This window comes from Notolabrus celidotus, chromosome 12 (assembly GCF_009762535.1).
Source record: "Notolabrus celidotus isolate fNotCel1 chromosome 12, fNotCel1.pri, whole genome shotgun sequence".
Lineage (NCBI taxonomy): Eukaryota > Metazoa > Chordata > Actinopteri > Labriformes > Labridae > Notolabrus > Notolabrus celidotus.
Window position 1 is genome coordinate 33,251,929 of NC_048283.1, and position 25,607 is coordinate 33,277,535.

Consider the following 25,607-nt stretch of genomic DNA (forward strand, 5'->3'; position numbering starts at 1 on the left):
AATATCTGGCTGTGCATGATGATCACAGCTCCATTGCAGTTCAAGCATTTTGTTGCCTTTTTCCTTTATTATTATTATTATTATTATTATTATTATTATTATTATTATTATTATTATTATGGTTGCATCATTATTATTAATTTTATTATTATTATTATTATTATTATTATTGTTATTATTATTATTATTATTGTTGTTGTTGTTATTATTATTATTATTATTATTATTATTATTATTATTTGTATTTTTATTATCATGGACATATTATTATTTTTATTTATTATTATTATTATTATTATTATTATTATTATTATTATTATTATTATTATTAATAATAATAATAATAATAATAATAATAATAATAATAATAATAATATTAGTATTATTAGTACTATTATTATTAAGTTCAGTGTAAAAAGTAAGCATTTCACAATATGAGCCCATCTTGATTTGCTGTCAGATTGCTGAAGTAATACAAATCCTGTGACTGGCTCATCCAATGTGAATTTCCTGCTGATCCCAACTTATTATTTCCGCTGCCTGTCAGTTGCCTTCATACGAGTGGGGAAGTAGTGAACAGGACTGATAGAAGAAGTAAAATCATTTTAGATAAAAGTTTAATACACCACTCCTATTTGCCCTACAGATAAATACATAGATAACAAGATGAATGGATCGATGGATTGACCAGATGGACTTAATGACAGACTGATAGATAAAGAGCTAGAGAAAAGGGGGCTGCTTTGTTGTAGCAGCCAGTGACATTTAACATTAAAGTGAAAAACACCAGAGTATAAAAGGACACAAATACATATAAAGATGCTGATATACATCTTAATAGCTATCATATCACATACATGTCCAGACCAATGGATATAGATAAGAATGTGCAAATAATATAACAAGAAAGAAAGAAAGAATTAAAGCAATGAATGTAAAGTTAGTTGTCCCCAGGGGAATTTGCTTGGCCCTAAGGTCATACAAACACATAAATGGTAAAGACATCAACAACCGTACAAGTCGGCACTTCATGCGAAGGAGAAAAGTCATTAAAAAGTAAGTTATTAGAGCATTGCATAATTACTTATAAGGATTATCAAGTGCCACGTTGGATAAAGTGCAGCATGCAAAGGTTAGTATCTGTGTATCAGAGTGAGACGAAGGCTGTGATGGCCCTTTAAGTCTGCACCCTGTGTATGCTGTACCTGCGCCCTGGAGTTAAAAACGTGTTCAGATCAGAGGCGGTGAAGTGGGTCTGTTGGGGTTTGGTGAGCTGAATTCAATGTGTGCTGGTGGATCATGTGAGAAACACTGCACATTCATTCCCCAGTAATAAATATATAAACATTTAAAGCTACAGCTATGATATGCTACGATAGGATATTTGATAATATCCTAAAAGATGATATCGGATACAACATATTTATATTGTAATATGAAAAAGATGATATCACACATTACTAAATATACTCTAAATATAGAGACACCAGATGTACAAAAAGCAAAGTGGTCAGCGCAGTGATGGACAGCCAGGTCAATATGTTCAATAACATATAAAGGCCTTTCACAATGCTCAACATGCTGTGAACAGGGTGGGAGTCATTGTACGTCATATCCAACTGTTTCCCCAGTATTATCTGGCATCAGGCCTGTCCAGCTACAGAACCACAACAGACTCCGCCTTCTTTATCAGCTGTAAATACTGGAGGCCGATTTTAAAAACACTTCAAAACAGATGAAACCTTTTCTGTTGTAAATATTGTCCTGGGTATAAAATCACAAGGATTCACCATTAACCTTACGTTTATTCTTTATCTCTTCCTGTTTTTATTTCTGTCTTCCATTCAGTTGATTTCTACTTTTTCAATCTAATGTTTCATTTCTTTAACGTGAGTGTACAAGCGGATTGTCTCTGACTGTAGGAGTCATTTGACTGAACATCCTCTCATCTCTTTTTTTCTCCTCCTCAGCCCAGAGAGAAAGGCCGCATGAGATTCCACAAGCTGCAGAATGTACAGATAGCACTGGACTTCCTCAGACACCGGCAGGTAAGAGAAATATAAGATACCTTGAATCCTAAAAAACCTCTAAACTAAACAATCTCACTGACTTGTCATAAGTCACCTCTCTAGGCATTGTTCGACCAGAGGAACTTTACCCCTGAACTACAGTATGTGTGTTTCGACCGGTGGACCCAGGGTCTAAATTCAGTTCAGGGTAGATAATCTCCCCCCTAAAAAGCCCCTGCTAGGGGGGTAGTACTTTTCAAAGGTCCCGGGACTTTCAGGGGGCAGGGCCTGCAGTGCTGAAGGTGTCTGATTGGTAGATTAACCTCAGTGTTTTTATTCCGCCCTCCGTCCACAATAACATCACACACATCTGTGATTCACTTGATTTCTCTTTCTTTCATTAGTTTTTATTTGTTCTATCTTTTTTGTATGTGTGTGTACTTTTCAAAAGAAGAAGCTGTGATTCTCTTGATTTAGCAGCTTGTAACAGTAGTCTTCTCTCAGCCCACCGTGAATGCGTCTCTCCCGGTGTTACGGTTTTAAAAGTGACCCTGTAAAGTGGAGACCTTCAGCTGAACGTGTCAGTGTTTGTGGAGTTTACACAGCTGTTGAAACACAGAGGGAGTTCCTGGGAATGCAAACTAGTTTAGTTTTTATTAAGATTTCAAAATATCCTCATCAGATATTTAATGATCGTCTAAAGACGTTTATGAGGGATGCATCCGGCTGAGAGTCTCCAGTTAACAGGGTCGCTGTTTAAACCAAAACACCGGCCGATCTCTGCCACAGCTTTTTGAGTTCTAAAGGATTTTAAAGCCGTGTTGAAACGTCTTTGCTACTCGCGCTTATCTCCTCTCACGTGTTGATTCAGTGAATCCATCTGTGATGAAATATAGCACCATCTAAAACAGCACCAGCTGAGTCTCTTCATGCTAACAGGCTAACTGTTGTGTTGCTCATAATGATACCTGCCTGTCCGTCTGCTTCTATGGTGTCATCTGTGATGAATGGCATTCCTCTTAGTTTTACTGCCCTCTACTGGTCTGGTGGTGTAGTGCATTTACTTTTTTTTTCTCCATACGTCACTGGCCTGATTTGCACAATCACGGTCGAAACGCAGACAACAATGGGGGCACAGGAACCTTTTAGCTCAGGGTAAAGTAGTTCTGGGGGCTGATAGAACCCGGAACTCTTGGTCGAAATGCACCTTCTGTGTGTTCCTGCTTAACGGATAAGACTGTTGCTGTGTTCTGTCTTCTCAGGTCAAGCTGGTGAACATCAGAAACGATGACATCGCAGATGGAAACCCCAAGCTCACTTTGGGGTTGATCTGGACCATCATTCTCCACTTCCAGGTCTCCTCCTCTGTCAGTGTTGTTTGTAATTTTATTATCCCTCCCCTCATCTGTCTCTGGGATCTGCACCTGTCAGCTGCTGTTTCCATCTGCCTGGAACCAATCCCAATGGGTTCTACTCTTCAAAATTCATCTAGAAACCATTTTCTGAAAATAACATGATAACCCTACCTGATTCTTAGAAACATTTACAGCCATGAAAACAAATTAACTCTTCAGTCAAGTATGAAGAACCTAGTAAGGTAATTTATGAGCAGTTTGAAGAAATGAAACACTCTCAGGGTGTGTACGAATGAGTCACTCTGTCTGACTCCCAAGAGAAGGGTGTGTCTGGCTGACTGTACAACGTGTTGTCAGGCTACACTCATGTACCCAGGCCTTTTCCTGCTTTTCTTGTGTATGCCAAGAGCTGACAGACAGAAATCCCCGGGTATCAGCCCAATAGGCAGCGCCACACCCTTTGATGTCACATGATTCAGGCTCGGGTTGCAAATAAAGCTGGAACTAAACACGGGAAACAAAAGAGATGTTGGTGTTCAGAGAGGCTCCGGTGAGGTAATCTAGTGATGGTGCCTTTGAGTCCTGCAGATAAAGTGTTCCCAGTGTCTTTAGACTTTCAGAGAATAGGGGGGATAATGACTGCTTGTGGTTTCTGATGAGTCACAGCGATCAAAGGGGGATGTGAAATCCTCCTTAAAATGCTATCTAGTGTTGCATCCAACATCATGATTATCCAAATTTCACTTCATTTACAGATAAACACAGATTATATAAACTCTCTTTAAAAAAGTGCATTGATTATCAAAACATCCATTATGTGTCTACTCTGTGTGCTTTTTTAGGAAGCAGATCAAAATTCTGCAAGAAAATGGAAATAATTTGTTGGTAAAATGAATGATTTGAATGTGAAAACCTATGAAAGGTTTAAGAATATCTTTAGATTTGAATGGCAGAGATAGGAGAGGAGGATAAACACACAAATGGAAAACCTGATGCCAGTGACTCATCGTCCACACCTTTTAATTTCCAGAATAAAAAGTGAACTTGATCCCTCAGTCACAGCCCCGTCTCCCCGGGCGAGAAAGAAATCCTTCTGAATCTTACAAGCAAAGTCAGAAGCAGTGAAAACAACCTATAAATATATGATGTGCAATGAGACTGCTGATTCAAATAAGATTCCAAGCAAAGGTATTCAATGATGATGCCTCCTTGATTGTTAATCACAGGTGTCCACTGATTCACATCCTTTTGGTTTCCACTAATAACTAATTTCCTCATTTTTCCCTCATCAAGGATCAATCACTCATTCTGCACATCTCCACCGTCCTAATATCTTATTCATATTTCACCTCAGATCTCAGACATCCAGATCAATGGTCAGTCAGAGGACATGACGGCCAAGGAGAAGCTGCTGCTCTGGTCCCAGAGGATGACGGACAACTACCAGGGCATCCGCTGCGACAACTTCAGCACCAGCTGGAGGGACGGCAAGCTCTTCAACGCCGTCATTCACAAGCACCAGTGAGTGGACAATTTACTGCTGAGGGCTTGTGACTGCACATGATTAAAAGCATATCTTGTGGTTTGCTATCGTGGAATCATATAGCTATGACAAACGAATGTGAGTTAACACAGCATGGGCCCTTACAAACCAGGGGTTCCCAAAGTGTGGGTTGGGACACCCTAGGGGTCGCGAGACACAAATGGGGGGGTCGTGAGATGTCTTCTAGATTTTTTATTTTTTAAGTTATCTAAAAATAGTACATTTTACCCATTACAGTAAAAAAATATGGACAAAAATAGTAGCTAACCTTGAAATGAAACATTGAAAATATAAAATGTAATGAGTTTTCTGCCTTTCTTTGTTGCCAGATGACTCCTAAGTTTAGGGTTAGTGAACAGTTAATTATCAAAAGCATCAGTAGCAGTAGATTAAATCATAACAGCACAGGAAACACAGACACATGCTCATATAGGTAGGCTCATTTTCTGCAGACCAGCTAAATGAAGACACATTAAGTCACTTTGAGGGACAGTGGGGGTCGCGAGTCTTTGGCACCAGTATTTTGGGGTCGTGGGCTGAAAAGTTTGGGAACCCCTGCTCTAAACAACATAATTAGAAAAGCGCAATTTTCACCATACAGTGTCAAAATGTGATGTATTCTTGCCCCTGTGATATGACGGCCATGTCACAACATCTCACCATCCATTAGTTTATTGAATATTAGGGGCAGAAATGAGACCTTAGAATACTTTAAATGTCAAATTAAACCCCATAATGCCAGCTCCAACCTGAAGGGTATACTACCAAGTGAGTTCATCATATCCCAGATATCTTCTCCTGATGTGGCTTCACTGAACCTAACAAAGGAGATCGCTCTAAGCTGTCACAAGAAGCTGGTTATCAACATGCTGAGTCAATCCAGAATTACCTTGAGCGTGTTCACATGAATGACAACATGTGACCAATCACAGACACGGACAGTCTGCCGTCAGCACACCGACATGTTTCTTAAACACTGCACTGATATTAGAAAAAGATATAGAAGTTAAACACATAATCCAGATTAACTTCAACGCAGCTGTGTTTGAGACATGAAGGAAGAAATTCAATAACCATAACATGACTTCTTTAGGGTATTAAGGTGCAGTATTTAGTTGATTTAATTATTAAAACAACCTTTATTTAACCAGGAAATGCTCATTGAGATTAAGAATCTCTTTTCCAAGAGAGTCCCGGCCAAGATAGGCAGCAGCACAGTTACAGATAATAATGAAGAGCCTCTGAAAAGCTGTCTTTTTATTTTAAAAACAAGTCTTTAAAACTTAAACCTCTTGATCTCCTCTGCCCATAAAGCAAAAAACTCCCTTTGACCCATTTACATGCCTGCTCCCGACAGCACAGGCCTCATGCTGCTTTAATCAAATCTGTATTAATACCTCTACATGAACCTTTCAGACCTTCAGGCTAGAAATACCACTGGTAGGCGTCTGCAGTGAGTAATATCACATGGCCTTTAAATGATATAATTCTCTATTACAAATGCATAGCTCATTGAACATTTGGAAACATTGGATTAAGAGTAAACTTTGCAAGTCTTGCTGTTGAAAACACACATACACGGATTCCCCTGAAGTTGTTTTGCGTCTCTAAGTTGAATTGGCGGTTAAGGATTGCTTTGTTTGGGAGCATCATGGGAACTCTATAGACATTTGATTCTCAGGAAGGTTTGTCAATACAGCTTGGTTTCCTTTTAGACGTTTTAACAAAGCCAGACCAGAAGGTAAACAGTTGAAGCAGACAGGAAAAAAGAGGAATAAAATAAGAGACAGTTTTAGATGCCATACAAGATGTTCTTTAGAGCCATTATCTTTGGCAGAAGATATGCCTGCAGGGGCAAGTTTTCTTGAACTTGGACATGTACCTGCATTTTTTTTTCCCTCTTTGGTGACACCTGAGGCTGGATTAGTGCTGCTTTTCATAATGGGCAGGGGTGTGGTGTGTGGGCGTAGCTGTAGTGCTCGGTGGCTCCTGCATGAACACTGAGGTGTTACTTTGTGTCCAGGCATTAGCGCAGAGTATGCGTATATCAGCAGAATTTTAGATATTTCAGGGCTTAAATATTACATTTCAAAGCCTCAGATGAGATCAGGTTGTAGGTAAAGAGCAGAATGGAGGAGCAGTGACTTGGCTGTGCCACTAGGAAGCTTTTTAGTCACAGAAACCCTGCAAAAGGATTAAGATTTTCACATGAAGCTGGACACCTGAGACATTTTTTTGAATGGATTTACAGGAAACTATCAAGACATCAAATTTATTTTTAGCATGAATGAATGAGGCTGTAAGACCAGCCATCAAAACCACTGGAAAGAGACCGTCTCCTTGATTTTTAAGATGCTCAGTATCAGGAAGAAGTCAAAGGCTAGGAAACGGAGCCTGGGCTTCTCTAGTCGGTCAGGATCTAGTAGCGATGTGGACAACCGGGTGGTCATGTTGTGTGAGGATATCCCGTCAGAGGCATCCTCCGCGGACTCTGGGCGAGGATCCCAGAGCTCGGGAGCCCGTTCTAGCAGTGAGGAACTGGGCCATGGATTGAGGTCTCATAGCTTTCATGGGAGGGAGAGACAGAGCGGGAGCAGCTCCATGAGGCCAGTGAAGCAGTACTCTGTTCGGGAAGTCCGCCATGTGGAGTCTCCTCCTGTTTACGTGCCAAATCCGAGCCGCTCAGCCTTTTGCATCAGAGAACTGTATGAAACTGCACCCACTGTCACTCGTGCACATGCTGAGTTCACATTCCTAATATTACAATCAGTGCTGATGTGTAGTGCAATGCATTATTTAGTGAGTAGATTATGTCTTGCATTTGAAGCTGCAAAAGTTTGTGTTGTGGTGAAAAGTTAAACAACAGTCAGGGATGTATGGATCAAAGTTGAGATTCTGTGATGCTTTCAATCACGCGTCCTGCACTCTGAAGTTGACGGCCAACCATAGCTTAAAGTTCATGTCTTCAAACTGTCAGCTTTGATTATGTCAGCTGCTCTATAAATTACATTCCACCTATAGATGCTCTGACATGTACCAGAGAAACTCAAACACCCAGAGGACAGAAAGAGGCAGGTGCTTGTCATAAGATGAACAGGTGGGCTTTTCAAAGCATATAGCCATTGGCCAAAAAGTCCATTCAGAGCTTGTAATGCAGTAAGTGTCATACCTTATAAGTGAGCAGACACGTACAGACTGCTTTAATTTTGTACATCTAATAATGTTAATGAAATTTAGCCCTGGGTTTAATCCCATCCGCCAAGTTTTAAACTCTCCATGTAATCAAATAAGAAGTGTCCTTCACTGATTGGCACACAGACATCTGTATCCTGCCTGAAAACGTATCACCTGGTTGTGAAACACATTGAAACTGACTGACACCTCTGTATGACCTACACAAGCAAATATGACAATCATCAACAAGACTGACAATTTCTTTATTGTATTTTTTGATGCCTGATACGCTGTGAGGGGGTGGGTGTCAGATAGACGATTCACGGCACAATGAAGAAATGCCTTTTTTACTTTTTCAACATCAAATATTCAGATTTAGTGACACAGCCAGTGGTGGACAAAGTACACAGCTTCATTACTGAAGTCAGAGTATAGATCCTCCTGGTCAAATATTACTCCAATACAAGTGAAAGTTGTTCAGTCAGATCATGACTTGAGTTAAAGTCCTGGAGTACTTGCTTTTAAAAAATACTGAAGTATTCAAAGTACTTTTTAAAATATCTCTAAATGTATTTTCACAAAGCATGAGGTCAGTCAAGAATGCATGTGTGAACATTCTGCTCCGTTCTGTTTCTCTAGAAAACATGATTTCATATGTAAAAAGTCTACCATGAAATCTAAACTAAGTTACTACAAGCACAGACAAGTTTACAATGTTCCTCTGGAATCAAAGCAGTGTGTTAGCTCCAGACCTCCACATGCTTTCTCAGGTTAGATGCTGATGTTTTGGAGGCTGTGATGAAGTTTGTGTGGTAAACAGATCAGAGATTTACAACAATAGAAACAATCATTCTTCATTTCAAAACGTCAAACGTGGGTTTAAAATATGGCCGTGGTGCTCAGGTAGAGAATCATCATCCTTCTCAGTCATAGCCATCATCATCACTGAGACAAACCAAACACAAGGACACCAACAGTTTACGGTCTTTGGGATCTGATTTCAGAAAAGAAAACTCATCAGCTGACTTCAAAGATAAAGTAGTGAGTAACTAGATCACTGATAGAAATGTAGAGGAGTCAAAAGGATGATATTTGTCTTTAAATGGAGTCAAAGTAAGAAGTTCAACAAAAAATAATACTCAAGTAAAGTACAGATACTCAAAAACTGTACTTCAGTACAGTATTCAAGTAAATGCACTTTGTCACTGTCCACCACTGGAACCAGCTGACTGTAAAATGAAAGCAGTGAGATCTTTCGTGTCAGAAAATACTACCATGGCATGTGCAGGACAAAGTTAGCCAAGTGATAAAATGTACACCTTCACTCGCAGTGCCAAAATCAACACAGATCAAAAGTTCCTACCTTTAAGTATGATGAGTGTTATTTTGCAGATTTCCATTTCAGGAATTCATGAAAAAAAGACTGATGACTCATCCAGCAATTCAGGGCGTACACACATTTATTGGCTAATAAAACATTCAGTCCCTACCACTTTAAATGTCAATCAAAGAACACTACATAACAAGACTTTCTCTTTCTTCTTTTAAGGAAGGTTTACATCTTACAAGTCTTTGTAATTGAACTGTGTTTCTTTATGTCTGAGACTTTAAAGCTGGGGTTGTTAGTCAGATTTAGATCCACCTTTTTGTTACACTGGTTAAAATTATCCTTATGTCCTGATGGTAATCAATACATAATGTGTTCTTAAAAAAGAGGTAAAAAAAAGCTGCTATCTACAGCCGGAGTAAACCTGGGAAAACACCAACCAATCCCTGCTATCAGGAGCCAAATGATGAAACCAATCACATCCCGTCCTGCCGTTCTGCCCGCCTCCTGCAAAGCGTACATTTCATGTTTGTTTGTGTTTTTAACTTTCACTATGAGAATGTTTTGGTGTTTTCTTACCGCTGAGTGAGACATGAGTTGACGTAGTGCCAAAACACAAACCATGTGCTGAGGACCGGTTTGGAATCAGTCCCCATCATATGGTCGTGAATCAGAGGAGCTCTGAGGGGAGGGGGGAGGGGTTAGACGGAGTCCTGAGGAAGTGCTACATTCAAATTCATGCTAGTTTTCCGTGACCACCAACCCTAGCTTTAAATCTCATAGATAGAACATAAGGTAGCTTTCATCACACTATACTTTGAATTATTGCCTGAGCAGTACCCTGTGCACCTATAATGGAAACTCTTAATGTCTGTGCTTACATTGTAGCTCACAGCCAACATACTCTTCTGACTTATTTCAGTATACAACACCTGGTGATAACAGCATCATAGCTTTCTCACTTGGACTGTCATTGGTGATTTATTGTCTATGTTATGTTTGTTTCTCCCAGTCCCAGACTCATCGACATGGGCAAAGTGTACCGACAGACCAACCTGGAGAACCTGGAACAGGCCTTTGGTGTGGCAGAGAGAGACCTTGGAGTGACACGCCTTCTGGACCCTGAAGGTAAGGCTGACCCAGAGTTTAATCTGAGATACCAGACACATGATGACACTTTCATGCAGTATTTATTTTTCATGTTGTGCTGCATTCTAATATATTTATGTCCCTCTGCTTTTAGATGTTGATGTTGCACACCCTGATGAGAAGTCCATCATCACTTACGTGTCATCCTTGTATGATGTCATGCCGCGGATGGACGCACATGATGGCCACAGAGGAAATGTGAGCACCATGGATCTGACACTTTCACAATATTTGAACTTTGGAGAGTTTTAACTGCTTTTGAAAATGTTTGATTTGATGCTTCTGCTTCTATTTGACCTGAAAAAGACTAGGCCATGAGCCTGAGGCTTAACTATACCTCTATTGTAATTCCCATCCCTCATCTGTATGCTTCTTGGACAAACCAATTTGTAGCATGCAAACTGAAGGATCCAGATATTTACCTGCAAGTTACACAGGGGTGCATTACCTATTTAAAGGTCCCTTACAATAAAAAACATGTTGTTCCCTGCCTATACTTAAACACTTGTGTTATCCTCCAGCCTACCAACCCTTTGTATGTGGAGGTTTAGAAGCCTTTGCATTTTTTCTCTGGCCCACCTATTCAGAAAACATAGCCTCTGCATGCAAATTGAATTGGCTCTTGTAGTGACTTAATGTCAGAAGTGATATGCATAGGCATGCATGCAAAAACAATCCAACTCCTACACTTCCAGCAAGTACACTTCCCCCAACACAATTTGCTTCACTGTTGCAAGCAAGTTCCATCAGAGAGCCAAGAAAGTAGGAATGAAACTCAAGTTTTGACATACCACTCAGAGATATTCTGCTGTGACTGCAGCTTCAGCACTTCATAAGTTGTCTCTTCCAGTTCAGGGTCAGATTCCTGGATCACAGTGTAGTGTAGTGTAGTGGCGTGAGTTCTCCTGGAGTGCTCGCCAGGTTTTTTGGGGGGTGTTTTTCCACCTCTGCATATGTCCTTCTAGTTTGCACCCTCCCCTCTCAGACAAGATTCAGGCAGCCTATCAGCAAAGCACCTCCTTATCATAACATCCCCGCCCACTTAGATCATTTCATGGAGTAAAGGCTGATTCGTACTTCTGCATCACCCCTACGCAGCAGTGGTCGATGCAGACATGAGCACCACATACTTGTGCGTCGATGTGACCGTGTCGAGCAGCAATACTCCTCCGAAACACTTGAGGGCAGTGCGGTCTCTCTGATAGTCCGGTCGCCTGCTTCCGGCCCCGCTATGATCTCTGTTTCCTTTTCCACAGTGATCCAGAGCGTGTTATGTTAATCTACAGCTGATACATGTTGCTGTTTATCATACAGACATGATTACATGAAGGATAGAGAGGAGGAGATGTAATACACGGCCGATGAGCGGGGATCCAGGAAGTGCTGTAAATGCGAGAAATACAAGCCGCTGAGCGGACCAATCACAGGGCTTACAGTCCGTGTCACTTCCATGCGTAGTTACATTTATGAGTGGGTATGCCTCTGCGTAGGTACAGGAGCTACGCGGACCTCTGGCGTGGGCTACGCCGTCAACTCAACGCAGAAATATAAATCAGGCTTTAGAGGTTGGAAACTGAGAGGTTGCAGATCCTCCAAATTCAACATTTTGCTAGAAAGACAACTAGTTTTAAACAGCTGAAAATAGCCTAATATGGGACCTTTATAAGAAGGCAGGCATAAGGGCATAAGGAGTGCACTAAACAGGCAGACAAAGGGCTGACAGAGTAAAGATATAAGACTGTTCACAGGGTCTGCCAAAGTCTTATCAGATTGAATGTTCCTCAAAACTGATTTCTTAAAAACGGATAAAAAACAAACATTTCAGGGTGATGAAAGTGTTTGCTGTAATTAAATCTGATTGTAGGCTTGTTCAGACTCAATCAGATTCTAACAGACATGTGACTCTACTTATAAACAAGTTTTTGTTACTGTCCAAGCCTTTGAGAATTTCAAAGAAAAAATAGAAGTCTTGTGAAACCAAGTATAGCAGGAAATTAGCAACCTGTGGTGTTTACTGTAGAGAGGCCAAAGGGAGGGGCGAGCATGCATTGTTACGCATCATCTGTCCACATTAAACACACTGTAGGGGGTTTTACAAGCTCACTCATTAGACGTGTTATGGCGGCACATTCTTGATCATGATCTTTGCTAGTTAAAAGATGAAAGCTTATCTTAAAAATGTCTTTCCAAAAACAACTGAACACACTGCATATTGGAAAAAACTACAGAGATACGTCTCTCTGTCTGCCTCCCACCATTGTTTCTCTCCATACACTGCCCCCTCCATCAACCCCTGCCCTGCTGTCTGCCTCCCTGTGCATTCACACAAGACCTGGATTGTTGCTACCTAATTGAGTTAAGTGTGGTGTGTGAATGACTGAAAACAGAGCTGCAGAAGAAGAAGAAGAGCTCTCCTGCCTGCTGTTGTTTAGTGTCCAACTGTCTGTTTTCCTGTGTTAACTCCAGGAGCTGGAGCTGCGCTGGCAGGAGTACTACGAGCTGATAACTCTCCTGCTCCAGTGGATCCGCCACCATGTCATGATCTTCGAGGAGAGGAAGTTCCCAGCTAGCTATGAGGAGATTGAGGTAAGCTTATATGCTGATGATAATCTGATGTAATACCTAAAAGCTAGAGTTTTGGTCTCCCATGTAGGGTCCAGAGTTTAGCAATACCAAAGAATAAAAAATCAAACTTACAAATGTTATTCTAAGGTGCAAGTTTTGTTAGCCATCCAGTTTTTGCTGAAAGATCCAAATGTGTTGATGTGCTGTAGGTGGGGCACTGCTTGGGCTGAGAAAATGCAGCCACAAGGCAAATGATACAAAATCTAATCCTCAGAAGAGACACCACTGTGCCACTCCCTGCCAGAGCTGCAGAACAAAAGCATAGCGTGACTTTAGTACTTCTTTCAGTTTCCTTTGAAGTCAAATAAACAGAGGAGCTGCTTCAGCACAATTACAGTTTAGGTGCATTTCTTTAAAGTCTGGTAACAGAGGGGTAACGTTTTACTAAAGTAAGGCAGCTTATCAGCAGGGAATAAAACATGATCATGTAGAGAGGAGCAACCTACTATATATAAACTATTAACCACGGCGTGATGTGCCACCTTAATGTACTTATCTAATTTAGGAAATTAGGATTTTAGATTCCTTTAACTGTTGCGGTTGCATAACTTCTACTTAAAAAAAGACAGCACAGTGATCATCAGTGAAGTCCAGGTTTTGGTATTTGTTCTGTGAAGGCGTGTAGATATAAAGAGTTCAACTCTAATGTCCTTTTTCTTCAGCTTCTTTGGCGCCAGTTCCTGAAGTTCAAAGAGGCAGAGCTGCCGGTGAAAGAGACCGACAAGAACCGGTCCAAACACATCTACCAGTCCTTTGAGGCAAGCTGACCCTGGTTTTCTACTCTTTTGTGTTTGATTGTTTTCTGAGTCTTTGACTCGTGACTAATGCATTGTACACCCATCTGCCCACAGAGCGCCGTGCAGGCCGGTCAGGTGAAGGTCCCACCAGGCTACCACCCCATTGATGTGGAGAAAGAATGGGGCCGGCTTCATGTGGCCATCTTGGAAAGAGAGAGGCTGCTGAGGATAGAGTTTGAGAGGTAAGGACAGTGGTGTATGTGTAACAAGATATGCTATGTTATTACAATGTTGGCGAATTATGCTAAAGCGAGGACTGCAGCGGGGAAAATTGAGAACAAATATAAAGTGTTTTAGTGTTAAGAAGACAGACAAGTATTGAAATATATCAGCCAGCTCTAGGTGATTTAGATTTGATTTGATTTGATTTGATTTGATTTGATTTGATTTGATGTCTTTATTTCGATCATGTAAAAGTGAAATACAAAAAAAACACAAATCACTCAGTTCCATTAGCAAGCACTGAAACATTTACTCTACATGTGCAAAAAGGAGTAGGAAGAAGTTCAAACTGATCTAATCCTCCCCCTTTATTCACTATTTTCTGGCATTATACGAGAGCATTCCCACCAAACAAATCTTCATATCCTATCTTCATACTTACTCCTACAATCAAAACAAACCCCTCATGATTATCTGCAGTTGTCTTCCTCCTTGTACCTCATGAAAATCATTTCTTTATACTTCTTCTTGAACTGTATTATGTCCTGTCATGCTGTAGCTCCATATTGAGTCTGTTCCACAGTTTTCCTCCATAGATTGAAATATAAAAACATCTCCTTGTGGTCCGAGCACTCACCATCTTTAATCTTAACTTCCCTCTTAAAGGTGACATATCACGCTTTTTTCATCAATATATATTGGTCTAAGAGGTCCCCAAAACATGTCTTTAAAGTTTATGCTAAAAAAAAACACTTTGAAATCAGATTTTGGCATGCCTGAAAAACCCTCTTCTTCAGTCCTCCTCAGAACACTCTGTTTTCTCTCTGACCACGCCCCCTCAGGAAGTGGATGTGCCTCGGCTGTCCAGCACATTGATCTAATGTTTACATGTTGGCTGAATATACACGGCTGCTCAGAGATCACTTTACTTCAACCCTCTGAATCTGATCCAGAATCTGATCCTGATGGAGAGGCGCCTGTAGCAGGACCTTTCTGAAGGATTGGTCACAGATTTAGTGTTTCTTGTTGTTTTATCTATCAGTATGTCGACGTGTGTCTTGGTACACAGCTACGAACATGTAGCTATGTGGCTATGCTAACTAGCGCTAGCACTTATCCATGATAAATAAAAATCATCCACTAGATCTTCAAATCTGCAGACGTGGGGAGTAAAACCGACCTCTGCCAGAAAGGCAGCGGGACATTTTCTGAAGGATTGGTCACAGATTCTGTGTTACTTGTTGTTTTATTTGTCAGTATGTAGACGTGTGTCTTGGTACACAGCTACAGCTACGACATGTAGCTATGTAGCTATGCTAACTAGCGCTAGCACTTATCCATGATAAATAAAAATCATCCACTAGATCTTCAAATCTGCAGACGTGGGGAGTAAAACCGACCTTTGTGTTTATTAAGACAGCCTACAACTAGCATGCCTCCCTCCTAAGCTCCTTGTTAGCACACATTTGTGCAGGGAAGGAAAAACGGAGGAGGGGATTCAGTATTATTTTATACAGTCTATGGGCTGAACAAGCTCCGAGCTCTGACTCCGTGACAGACCGGATATTGTTGTTACGTAACAAAAACACTGAAGTCTGAAACGGCTGGTTTCACACACATTTACAGAAAGGTGTAGAAATCAAAACAGGGGCAGAATGGATTTTTTTCATTCTGGGGGGTTTGTAGACATGCCAGGGACACATATTTCAGGTAGAGAACCATTAAAAAGTCAATTTTGCATGATATGTCACCTTTAAGTTATAACCCCCCTCTCTTTCAAAGAACAACCCTTGAATATTTCCTGGCAGGAGATTTTTCCTTGCCTTATTCACAATTTGTGTAGTTTTAAAATCCACAAGGTGAAATAATTTCATTTACAATGCCCAAAAATGCCCCACCTGAGGATCTAAGGCCGCAAGATGGCTCATGATTGTTACCTAGCTGATAGCCTAGCTTTAGCGTCAAGGTTGTTGAGTTAGCTAGCTAGCTAGCGTGTTAGCTGGCCCGTTTGCTTAACCAAAGTTACGCTAACAAAGACGTGATATTAAATGATATAAAACACATCTTACACTTTCATTTACCTCGATGGAGTTGTCCTCTTTATCAAACTACTAGCCGTCACAGATTGAAGTTACAGATTTGTTGTCCTGCTCTCGTAGAAGATAGACAAAGATTGGTGAAAGACTGTTTTCCTTGTTCTTCCTGTGTTGGTCTGTAGTACCATGAGAGAGGCCTCTTTCTCTTGATTGGATATGTAATTAGTTCTGATGAATAAAAATGAGCCATCTTCCATGTATTAAGAATTGCGTCATTCCTGGGAAATGGGATGGTTTAGAGTCACGAGAAAGTCCGATCTTCTTGCAATCTGATGGTTGTGAGATGCAGAATGACTCATTTTGCAGACTGGATGTCTTTGTCAGAAAAAAACAGAGAGATTTGTGTCGCACTTTGGGCTGCTACATAGCAGATTGTCCTCAGGCGTAATGAGGTTGTGAGAAGAGCCATGTTTTTTTGTAGCTGGAACTGTATCAGTTATAAAACAGCTGAGGAATGGCATTTGTGGGCGACCCTCATAAATTGGAGTATTTGCTGCACAACAGATATCAGTAAGTTGTGAGCTCCAGCATCTGATAGTTAAAATGTTTGGGAGGATTAGGAACCTGTGGAATTTTTGGGACAGGGTCAAACAAACTGTATTTTGTTTTACTTTTCTTATGTACTATGTTAATTTTTTCATCTTATCCAGACTTGAGAGGCTGCAAAGGATCGTCACTAAAGTCCAGATGGAGACAAGGACGAGTGATGACCAGCTTAGCCTCCTGGAGAACCTGCTGCAGACGGTGAGCCCTGTCATTGTCAAGTATTAGAATAACTACATTTTGATATGTCTTAAAAGGGACAGACTGCTAAGAATCTAGATAATGATCAAACATTATTTACTCATTGTTTTGACTAAATTAAAACTATTGAAACTTTTTGTCTGTTTTTTTGATTTTGTGGTCCTTCCCTGGAACTTAGTTTAGATTTAAATATAAATAAATGATAAATATTAAAAACGGTGATGTTGCATGGGGGTCTAGATCAGGGTTCCTAAAGTGTGGGTCGGGACCCCCTGGGGGGTCGGAAGACACCAATGGAGGGGTCGCGAGATGTCTTCCATTTTTTATTGTTTTTTTTTCCAATAATCTAAACTTGCTTATTTTCCCATTATTGTAAAAATGTAGACACAAATAGTTACATTTAAAATAAAACCCTGCAAAAAAGTTCATTTCATTAGTTTTCAGCCTTTCTTTGTTGCCAGATGACTCCTTAATTTAGGGTTAGCTAACTGATGATTAACTAAAGGATCAGTAGCAGCAGGTTAATTCACAGCAGCACAGGAAGCACAGCCACATGTGCATGTAGGTAAACTCATTTTGAAGAAACATTTAACCACTTCCAGGGACAGTGGGGGTCACAAGTCTTTGGCACTTGTATTTTGGGGGTCGCAGGCTGAAAAGTTTGGGAACCCCTGGTTTAGATTAGCAGAGTGCTACAGGTAGTAGCATACATTAGAGTTATAAATAAGATTAGTTTAAAGCAAAGTCAGGTCATATATCCTCCAGTCAGATGTTTAAAGAAGTGCAAACTCTTAAGAGATGTGCCAGATGTGTAAATAAAGAAAAGAGAATGTAAATGAATACTTTATTTGACTTTTGCCTCCTCAGGATATCCGTCTGATGAATGCAGGGAAACCACCTCAGCACACGGCAGAAGTGGAGAGAGAGCTGGACAAGGCTGACAACATGATCCGCCTGCTCTTCAATGATGTGCAGATTCTCAAGGATGGGCGCCACCCTCAGGCTGAAGAGATGTACCGCAGGTGGGCGCTATGTTTGTAGCAGTAATGATTTAATATAACATACTACTGCATTGTTGTGTTTACGTTCAGGTGTCTGAACAGTTTTGTCAAAGAGGCTAAGATAAAAGGGAGACTAACAGGTGATGGTGTTTCTCATTATCACAGGGTTTACCGCCTCCATGAGCGTCTGGTGAACCTGCGCAGTGACTACAACCTTCGCCTGAAGTCATCTATGACTAAAACCACGGTTAACCTGGTGCAGACCACCCAACAAACCATTAAGGTGCGGCCTGAGATGGATGATGTCACCCTCCGCTATGTCCAAGACCTTCTAGCCTGGGTGGAGGAGAACCAGCTGCGCATTGATAAGTCTGAGTGGGGCTCTGATCTGCCCACTGTGGAGTCCCAGCTGGGGAGCCACAGAGGCCTGCACCAAACTGTGGAGGACTTCAAATCTAAGATTGAACGGGCCAGAGCCGACGAGGTACCCTATCAGAACCAATGAAAGGGATTATATTCTGTCGGATTGTGTGCTGTTGATCTTTTAAAGTAACAAATGCTGCATGTTTGTACTCTTCAGAGCCAGATTTCCCCTGTCAGCAAGGGCGCCTACAAAGACTACCTGGGCAAACTGGACCTTCAGTACGGCAAACTGCTGGTACAGGATTTTAAATTTAAACATTTAATGATGCTAATATTTGGATTTGTGTTTACACTTTTAGCTCAGCACAGAATATGAAGTCTTTAAGTCTTTGTTGTTGTTCTTTTACTCAGAACTCTTCAAAGTCTCGCCTGAGGAACTTGGATTCACTTCATGCCTTCGTCAGCGCCGCCACAAAGGAACTGATGTGGTTAAACGACAAAGAAGAGGAGGAGGTCAACTTCGACTGGAGTGACAGGAACAGCAACATGACGGCTAAAAAGGACAACTACTCGGTATGTTAATGATGTAGAAAAGAAGCCTCAAAATTTAACATCTTTGTAATTGCTCACTGTTTCACGTTGTACCAAATTTATTAGATAAAGTGGTAACACTTTACAATAAGGGCCCCTTAATTAGCGTTAGTTAATGCATTATTAAGCATTAATTAACAGTTTAATAATAGTTTAATAATCGTTATAATGTATTACCTAACATTAACTAACACATTAGCTAATGCATTAATAAGCAGTTAATTAATGTCCACTGCTCAGAGTTAATTAATACATTATTAAGCATTAATAAAAGTTACAAAAGTGAATTAGTTAACCATTAGTGAATGCTTTCTGGACCCTTATTGTAAAGTGTAACACATGCATCACTTGAGTAACACATTATAAATGCTAAACTGCCTCATAAGCATTACTTAACCATAATTAAGCATTAGTGAATGCTTTTTGGACCCTTATTGTAAAGTGTAACACATGTATCTCTTAGGTAACACATACTCTGAAGCAAAATGAGTTGAAATGTAGTTGAAGCAACACATGTAAAGAATTTAACACATTTTATTTAGAATAAAACAGATAATCACAGATAACATCTCAACTGGCACAGAGAAGTACGGTGGCCCTGAGAGCTCACAGCACTGCAACTTAAGAAAACACATGCAAAAAGACAAAACACAAGCAAATTAAGAAAACATCTTCATCAATTTGACAACACATGCGCAGCATTTAGAAAACGCGATGCAAAGACAACAGCACTACACATTAGAAAAACGTGCTGCAAATAGACAGCAACACAACAGAAGTGTTTCCAGAGGACACTTAAAAGTGATGCACACGCTTATGCTTATGCTTATGAGGCAGTTTAGCATTTATAATGTGTTACTTAAGTGATGCATGTGTTACACTTTACAATAAGGGTCCAGAAAGCATTCACTAATGGTTAACTAATTAAGTTTTGTAACTTTTATTAATGCTTAATAATGTATTAATTAACTCTGAGCAGTGGACATTAATTAACTGCTTATTAATGCATTAACTAATGTGTTAGTTAATGTTGGATAATACATTATAACGGTTAATAAACTATTATTAAACTGTTAATTAATGCTTAATAATGCATTTACTAACGCTAATTAAGGGACCCTTATTGTAAAGTGTTACCGATAAAGTAAATGAATTAGTGCGCATGATTTTCCTCCAAGGATTCCTGTTAAGTGTTTTAACTTGATCGTGCAGGGTCTGATGCGAGAGCTGGAGTTGAGGGAGAAGAAGGTCAATGACATCCAGGCCTTAGGAGACAGACTTGTCAAAGATGGACATCCTGGCAAGAAGACAGTCGAGGTAATAGCTCTAGAAAAACCAGTGACAATCTATAAGCCATTTAAAAGTTTCTCTCATTCATTGTCATGATGTCTTTGTCTATCTTCGTCCTGTCCAGTCCTTCACAGCTGCCCTGCAGACTCAGTGGAGCTGGATCCTGCAGCTGTGCTGCTGCATTGAGGCTCATCTTAAAGAAAACACAGCCTACTACCAGGTACGGAACAGGACTTTTAGAATAGAATGATTCAAATGGTTTCAATATCCCAACTCCAAACAGGAATTGCTATTCAAAGAGCTGGATTTAAACTCCCTGTCCTCCTTGATGTTGTCTTCTTGCAGTTCTTTGCTGATGTTAAAGATGCTCAGGACAAGATGAAGAAGATGCAGGAGAACATGAAAAAGAAATACAGCTGCGATCGCTCCACTACAGCCACCCGTCTGGAGGATCTGCTGCAGGATGCTTCGGTGAGTAATGACTGCTGACACTGATATTCTCACAATGATGAGTTTGTAAAGAAACCATATAGAGAATAACAAGGTATAATGGGATGGGATCAATTCTGGATGAAATTGCTTCATTCTGATTTTTTGGATTCCACAGGAGGAGAAAGAACAGCTGAATGAATATAAGACGCTTGTCACCGGCCTGAACAAGAGAGCCAAATCCATCATCCAGCTGAAACCACGAAACCCAACCACATCCATTAAAGGCAAACTGCCCATTCAGGCTGTCTGTGACTTCAAACAGCAAGAGGTCAGAGCACCCGCTGGTATATATCATTATCATTAACATCAGAGTGATCACAGACCCCCTTATTTGATGCGTATTTATCATACGTGTTTCAGATCACCGTCCACAAAGGAGACGAGTGTGCGCTCCTCAACAACTCCCAGCCCTTCAAGTGGAAGGTCCTGAACCGCTCCGGAAACGAGGCCGTGGTGCCCTCCGTCTGCTTCTTGGTGCCTCCCGTTAACAAGGAGGCTGTGGATGGTGTGAACAGGTGAGAACACAGAAACACAAAACATGAGAGTCAGTCATGTGAAGGCGAGGATTTCAGCCACTCAGCTTCACTCAGGGTCTTATCTGTTTTAACACAGAAGCAAAAATAAGAGATCTTGATTATCTCTGATCACTGATCCACGAGTCATCATATGACTGGTGGGCTTTAGATATTTAAAGGTCAAGACAACTCTGTAATACTTCAGTTGCAAGGCTTCTTGGAAATGTGGTTCTTTTTTTTTTTTAAAGATATGTAATGCCAAGTGTTATTTTAGTTGGTTGAAAGTTCAATTCTGATGCATCAAACAGATTTTGAATTAAAAACGTAGTAGAAGTCAAAGTCTCTTAATCCCTGCGATATCTGTGTTCCCTCTCCTACTCCAGCCTGGATACAGGTCATCAGCAGATGGTGACGCTGTGGCAGACGCTCCACATAGACATGAAGAGCTTGCTGTCATGGCAGTACCTGATGAGAGACTATACACAGATCCGCACCTGGAACATCACCACAGTGAGTAGAATTACCTTTAACACAGCAAAATTCCTTTAAAGGCCCTGGGAACCCAAATCAACAAAAAACTTTCTACTTATGATATTTCAGACCATATGTAAATACTAAAAACTATGTGAAAATATTAGAATTCAACTTTGATCCATTTGTCAAATATATTCAATAAAGATTTTAACACGTCTTCACACTGGGTTTTAAGGGGGCTGGTTTAACCTGATATTTATTACGTCATAAATATCCAACCAATCAGAAATGAAACACTGAGTCACATACACATGTTCAACACTCCAGCTGCTCCAGGCGTCCCATGGTCCTGATGCCCCAGAGACTACGGAGTGATAAACTAATAAATGATAGAAGTCCTGATTCTGAAGTATTTTGTGACTCAGCACTCAGAGACCATTGTAAATGAATCATTTTCAGATTCTGGAGTTTTGATGTCTTTAGATTCAGAGTCAGACGGCTCAAACATGCAGGCTGTGAACTCTCTCTTGACCTGTCAATCAAAGAGTTAGGCCACGCCCACACAGTCCTGAGAAATGCTCTGACCTTTAAAAGAAGCTGTTTTTGAACAGAGTTTTTTCAGAGTTATGAATGTTTATTTTCACTCTGATTTTTCTTGAAGCTTGATTACACATTACATTTTGATATTCTATGTGAATTTTAAATATTCCATTTAAGTTTCCAGAGTCTTTAAGAGGGGTGATATGAAGTGTACACGTAAATCACAATTATCAAAGCTAGTGTTTTTTAAAAACAAGAGTACTCTTGAGGATTTTTTTGCTACTTTAATGATTCCAGGAATAGGTTTGTCAATGCAATAAACCCAGCTCTCAGAATGACATCATTAAATGACTCACAGTATTAAAACCTCAGACTATGAAGGAGAAGATCCACTAAAGTCCCATCTCTTAATGTCCCTCCATTTTTTTTCCACCCTGTCCAGTTGAAGACCATGAAACCAGAGGAATACAGGCTGATCATGAGAAACCTGGAGCTCCACTACCAGGACTACATGCGCGACAGCCAGGACTCGCAGCTCTTTGGCCCAGATGACCGCATGCAGATCGAGGAGGACTACTCCAAGTCTACCCAGCATTTCGACGGCCTGCTCCGCTCCATGGAGAAAGGTAATCCTTTCTGTCTCTTAGCTCATGATCATTTATGCATAAGGTAAAAGAGGATTATACAAATTATGATGCAGCAACCTCACCTCAGAATATAATTGTCATTCACCTTACAGGAGAAATGATTGTTAGGCTCAAAGGTAAGTCATGTCAAGGCCGTCAAAGCTAAAGCTCACCAAGCTGAAGTGTGTACACGCTTTAGGCCTTGGATGAGCCTTGATGAGGACTGCTAGAGTAGAATTCAGAGTGGCGGCATGTTGTTTTGGTTCCCATGATGCTTTTCTTTTCTGCAGCTTTGCAAAAAATGTTTTTTTTTCATTAGTTTATAGTTTGTTGTGCTTTTGTTATTCAGCTAATAAAGCAATAACTACTACCAGGTAGAAGACTTTATAGTGTATGCTATTACTGTAGTGCATACTGTGCTGTGTGTGTTTGACACAACGCTCAAAGAGATGCATGTATGATCGTGCACTGCATATACAGTATGTGGTAGATGTTGCAAAAAGAGTGATTTGAAGAAAAGTAATAAGGACGTCCTTAAATAGATGCATCTTAAAAAATACCAACTCATGAACATTGCTTGTTATCACACTCTGCAAAGAAAAGCAAACAAAAAATCTTTCCCAAGCTTTGTGGCAGTTTGGTTTTGAAATGTCAAAATTGTAGTGGTACCCTGATACCCTGATACCCTGGTAATGTATTGTAAAAGTAAAAGGTTTAATCTGAGATACTTAACAAACACATGTTTCTACACAGGTCAACAGAACGAATCCCTGTGTAAGAACTACATCTCTGAGATAAAGGACCTGCGTCTGCGCATCGAGGACTGTGAAACTGGGACTGTGGCTCGCATACGCAGACCTGTGGAGAAGGAACCTCTGAAAGAGTGTATCCAGAAGAACACAGAGCAGAAGGTACGGTGTTAAACAAAGCCTGGAATTATTTGACATTAAGAAACCATCTTCTAAACATTGATCTAACATATGGTGTATTCCGTTCTGCTGCACCCTCTGCTTGGAATACACTCCAGAAGGACTTGAAATTGTCTGATTGTATTTCACTTGAAGCGTTTGGCTTCATCTTAAAAGAAAGACAGACTACTGAACAGTGCCTGTGGTTTAAAAGGTGCAACTAATTTGCAAATAAATTCCAAATAGTGGTCACCAACAGCTTTTTTTTTACATGATTGATTGTTTCTACATACAGTCTGTATATATGCTCTCTATGCTGCGTACTATTGATTTTAAAAATATTAAGAAAAATCATATGCAACTCTATTATCTATTCCAGTCATGGGCATTTTATGGCCCCAGGCCACATCCGGCCCTTTGGCTGTCCCTGACTGACCCATGTGAGGTCAATGGGTGATCAGATTCAGAAATAGAATGTACAGTAAATATGCATACGCCATGCATCCATTGCCAGTCAAATGCTTTTATTTTGAAGGCGACTTTTTTTGTTGTGATTTACGTGCGGATGCATGCCCGTCCAATACGTGCGTGGCAGGTGGCTGCGTGTGACGGTATATGCTGCAAAGCATACAGTCTGTCATTGGCTAAGTAGGCTAACTGCTAGCTCTTTGTGTAACTGCTAGAAAGATTGACATGTAGAGTTTTTAACAAGACATGGACAGCTAAGTATTGGCATGCTGTGGCTCATCTGTTAGCAAGAGAAGATCTATACTTCTAATAGTCGTCATGTAGGAGTAAGAAGTGAAAACAATGACAAGCACATATGCTGCATGAGGTTTGAGAGTGTGTACATATACACAGTAGAGTTTTTAACAAGACATGGACAGCTAAGTATTTATTGTATGAAGTCAAAGGTAAAGCTGTGTGCTTAGTTTGTGGAGAACAGATCTCTGTTTAAGGATTACAATTTAAACCGCCACTACATGACGGAACACGCGGAGTTGATGCTACGATTGAAATAGTGCAAAGATGTGCACATTTTCAAATCTGTTAATATTTATGAAAGAGTGTTGCAATTTACACAATGCCTGTTTTCATTATACGTCAAATGTTTTCTGGTCAAAACCAAAACATTTGCTGCTTTTAATAAACAGCTGTAATTTATGTTGAGCAGTGTTGGGTTCAGGTTTTTGTCCAGTCCTTCTAAACTAGGGGTGTCAAACATGCGGCCCGCGGGCCAAAACCGGCCCGCCAGAGGTTCCAATCCGGCGGAATGACTTTGCAAAGTGAAAAAACTACAGAGAAGACATTAACTGCCATTTTTCAATAACAGTAAATACTATTTCAAATTTGTCCTCTGGGGTTTGCATAAAATCATTGTGCTGCGGGGGGTCCATAATAGTCATCTTTACCTTCTTCATTATTATAATCTCTCTGTTCTTTTGCAGTAAACATTACACACTCTGTGTCAGGTGAATGAGTAACCTGTGTGTTTGGTGTGTTCGCAGCAGGTTTCAGGGCTTTAAGAGTAAAATATTTGGCCCCACCAAGAGACTCATCATGGCAAAAAATACAACAGCTGTTTTCGTAGAAAGATAGTTCATTAAATGTGAACATTTTCAGAATTTACTTCTACTTTTTTGCACTAAAACAAAGGGAAACATTAAGAGTTGTTGTTACTTATAGGTCATTATGTTATGATTGTACTGGTCCGGCCCACTTCAGATCATCTTGGGCTGTATGTGGCCCCTGAACTGACATGAGTTTGACGCCCCTGTCCTAAACAGTCCTGTCTCTCATGTGGCCCCTTAGAAAAATAAATTGCC

General features: G+C 40.4%; 1 protein-coding gene across 1 annotated transcript in view; it reads left to right on the forward strand.

Annotated features, from left to right (window-relative positions):
- Nucleotides 1–25,607, forward strand: part of LOC117822409 (plectin-like) — a 90,221-nt gene that overhangs the window by 42,090 nt on the left and 22,524 nt on the right. Inside the window, exons 5-25 of the mRNA XM_034697115.1 lie at nucleotides 1,971–2,048; nucleotides 3,272–3,376; nucleotides 4,719–4,885; nucleotides 10,421–10,536; nucleotides 10,652–10,755; nucleotides 13,024–13,143; nucleotides 13,845–13,940; nucleotides 14,034–14,161; nucleotides 16,888–16,981; nucleotides 17,849–18,003; nucleotides 18,148–18,466; nucleotides 18,563–18,640; nucleotides 18,757–18,918; nucleotides 20,149–20,253; nucleotides 20,351–20,446; nucleotides 20,572–20,697; nucleotides 20,834–20,986; nucleotides 21,079–21,233; nucleotides 21,617–21,743; nucleotides 22,690–22,873; nucleotides 23,627–23,784. Coding sequence (XP_034553006.1) covers nucleotides 1,971–2,048; nucleotides 3,272–3,376; nucleotides 4,719–4,885; nucleotides 10,421–10,536; nucleotides 10,652–10,755; nucleotides 13,024–13,143; nucleotides 13,845–13,940; nucleotides 14,034–14,161; nucleotides 16,888–16,981; nucleotides 17,849–18,003; nucleotides 18,148–18,466; nucleotides 18,563–18,640; nucleotides 18,757–18,918; nucleotides 20,149–20,253; nucleotides 20,351–20,446; nucleotides 20,572–20,697; nucleotides 20,834–20,986; nucleotides 21,079–21,233; nucleotides 21,617–21,743; nucleotides 22,690–22,873; nucleotides 23,627–23,784 — 2,826 coding nt within the window. The remainder of the gene's footprint in view (nucleotides 1–1,970; nucleotides 2,049–3,271; nucleotides 3,377–4,718; nucleotides 4,886–10,420; nucleotides 10,537–10,651; nucleotides 10,756–13,023; nucleotides 13,144–13,844; nucleotides 13,941–14,033; nucleotides 14,162–16,887; nucleotides 16,982–17,848; nucleotides 18,004–18,147; nucleotides 18,467–18,562; nucleotides 18,641–18,756; nucleotides 18,919–20,148; nucleotides 20,254–20,350; nucleotides 20,447–20,571; nucleotides 20,698–20,833; nucleotides 20,987–21,078; nucleotides 21,234–21,616; nucleotides 21,744–22,689; nucleotides 22,874–23,626; nucleotides 23,785–25,607) is intronic.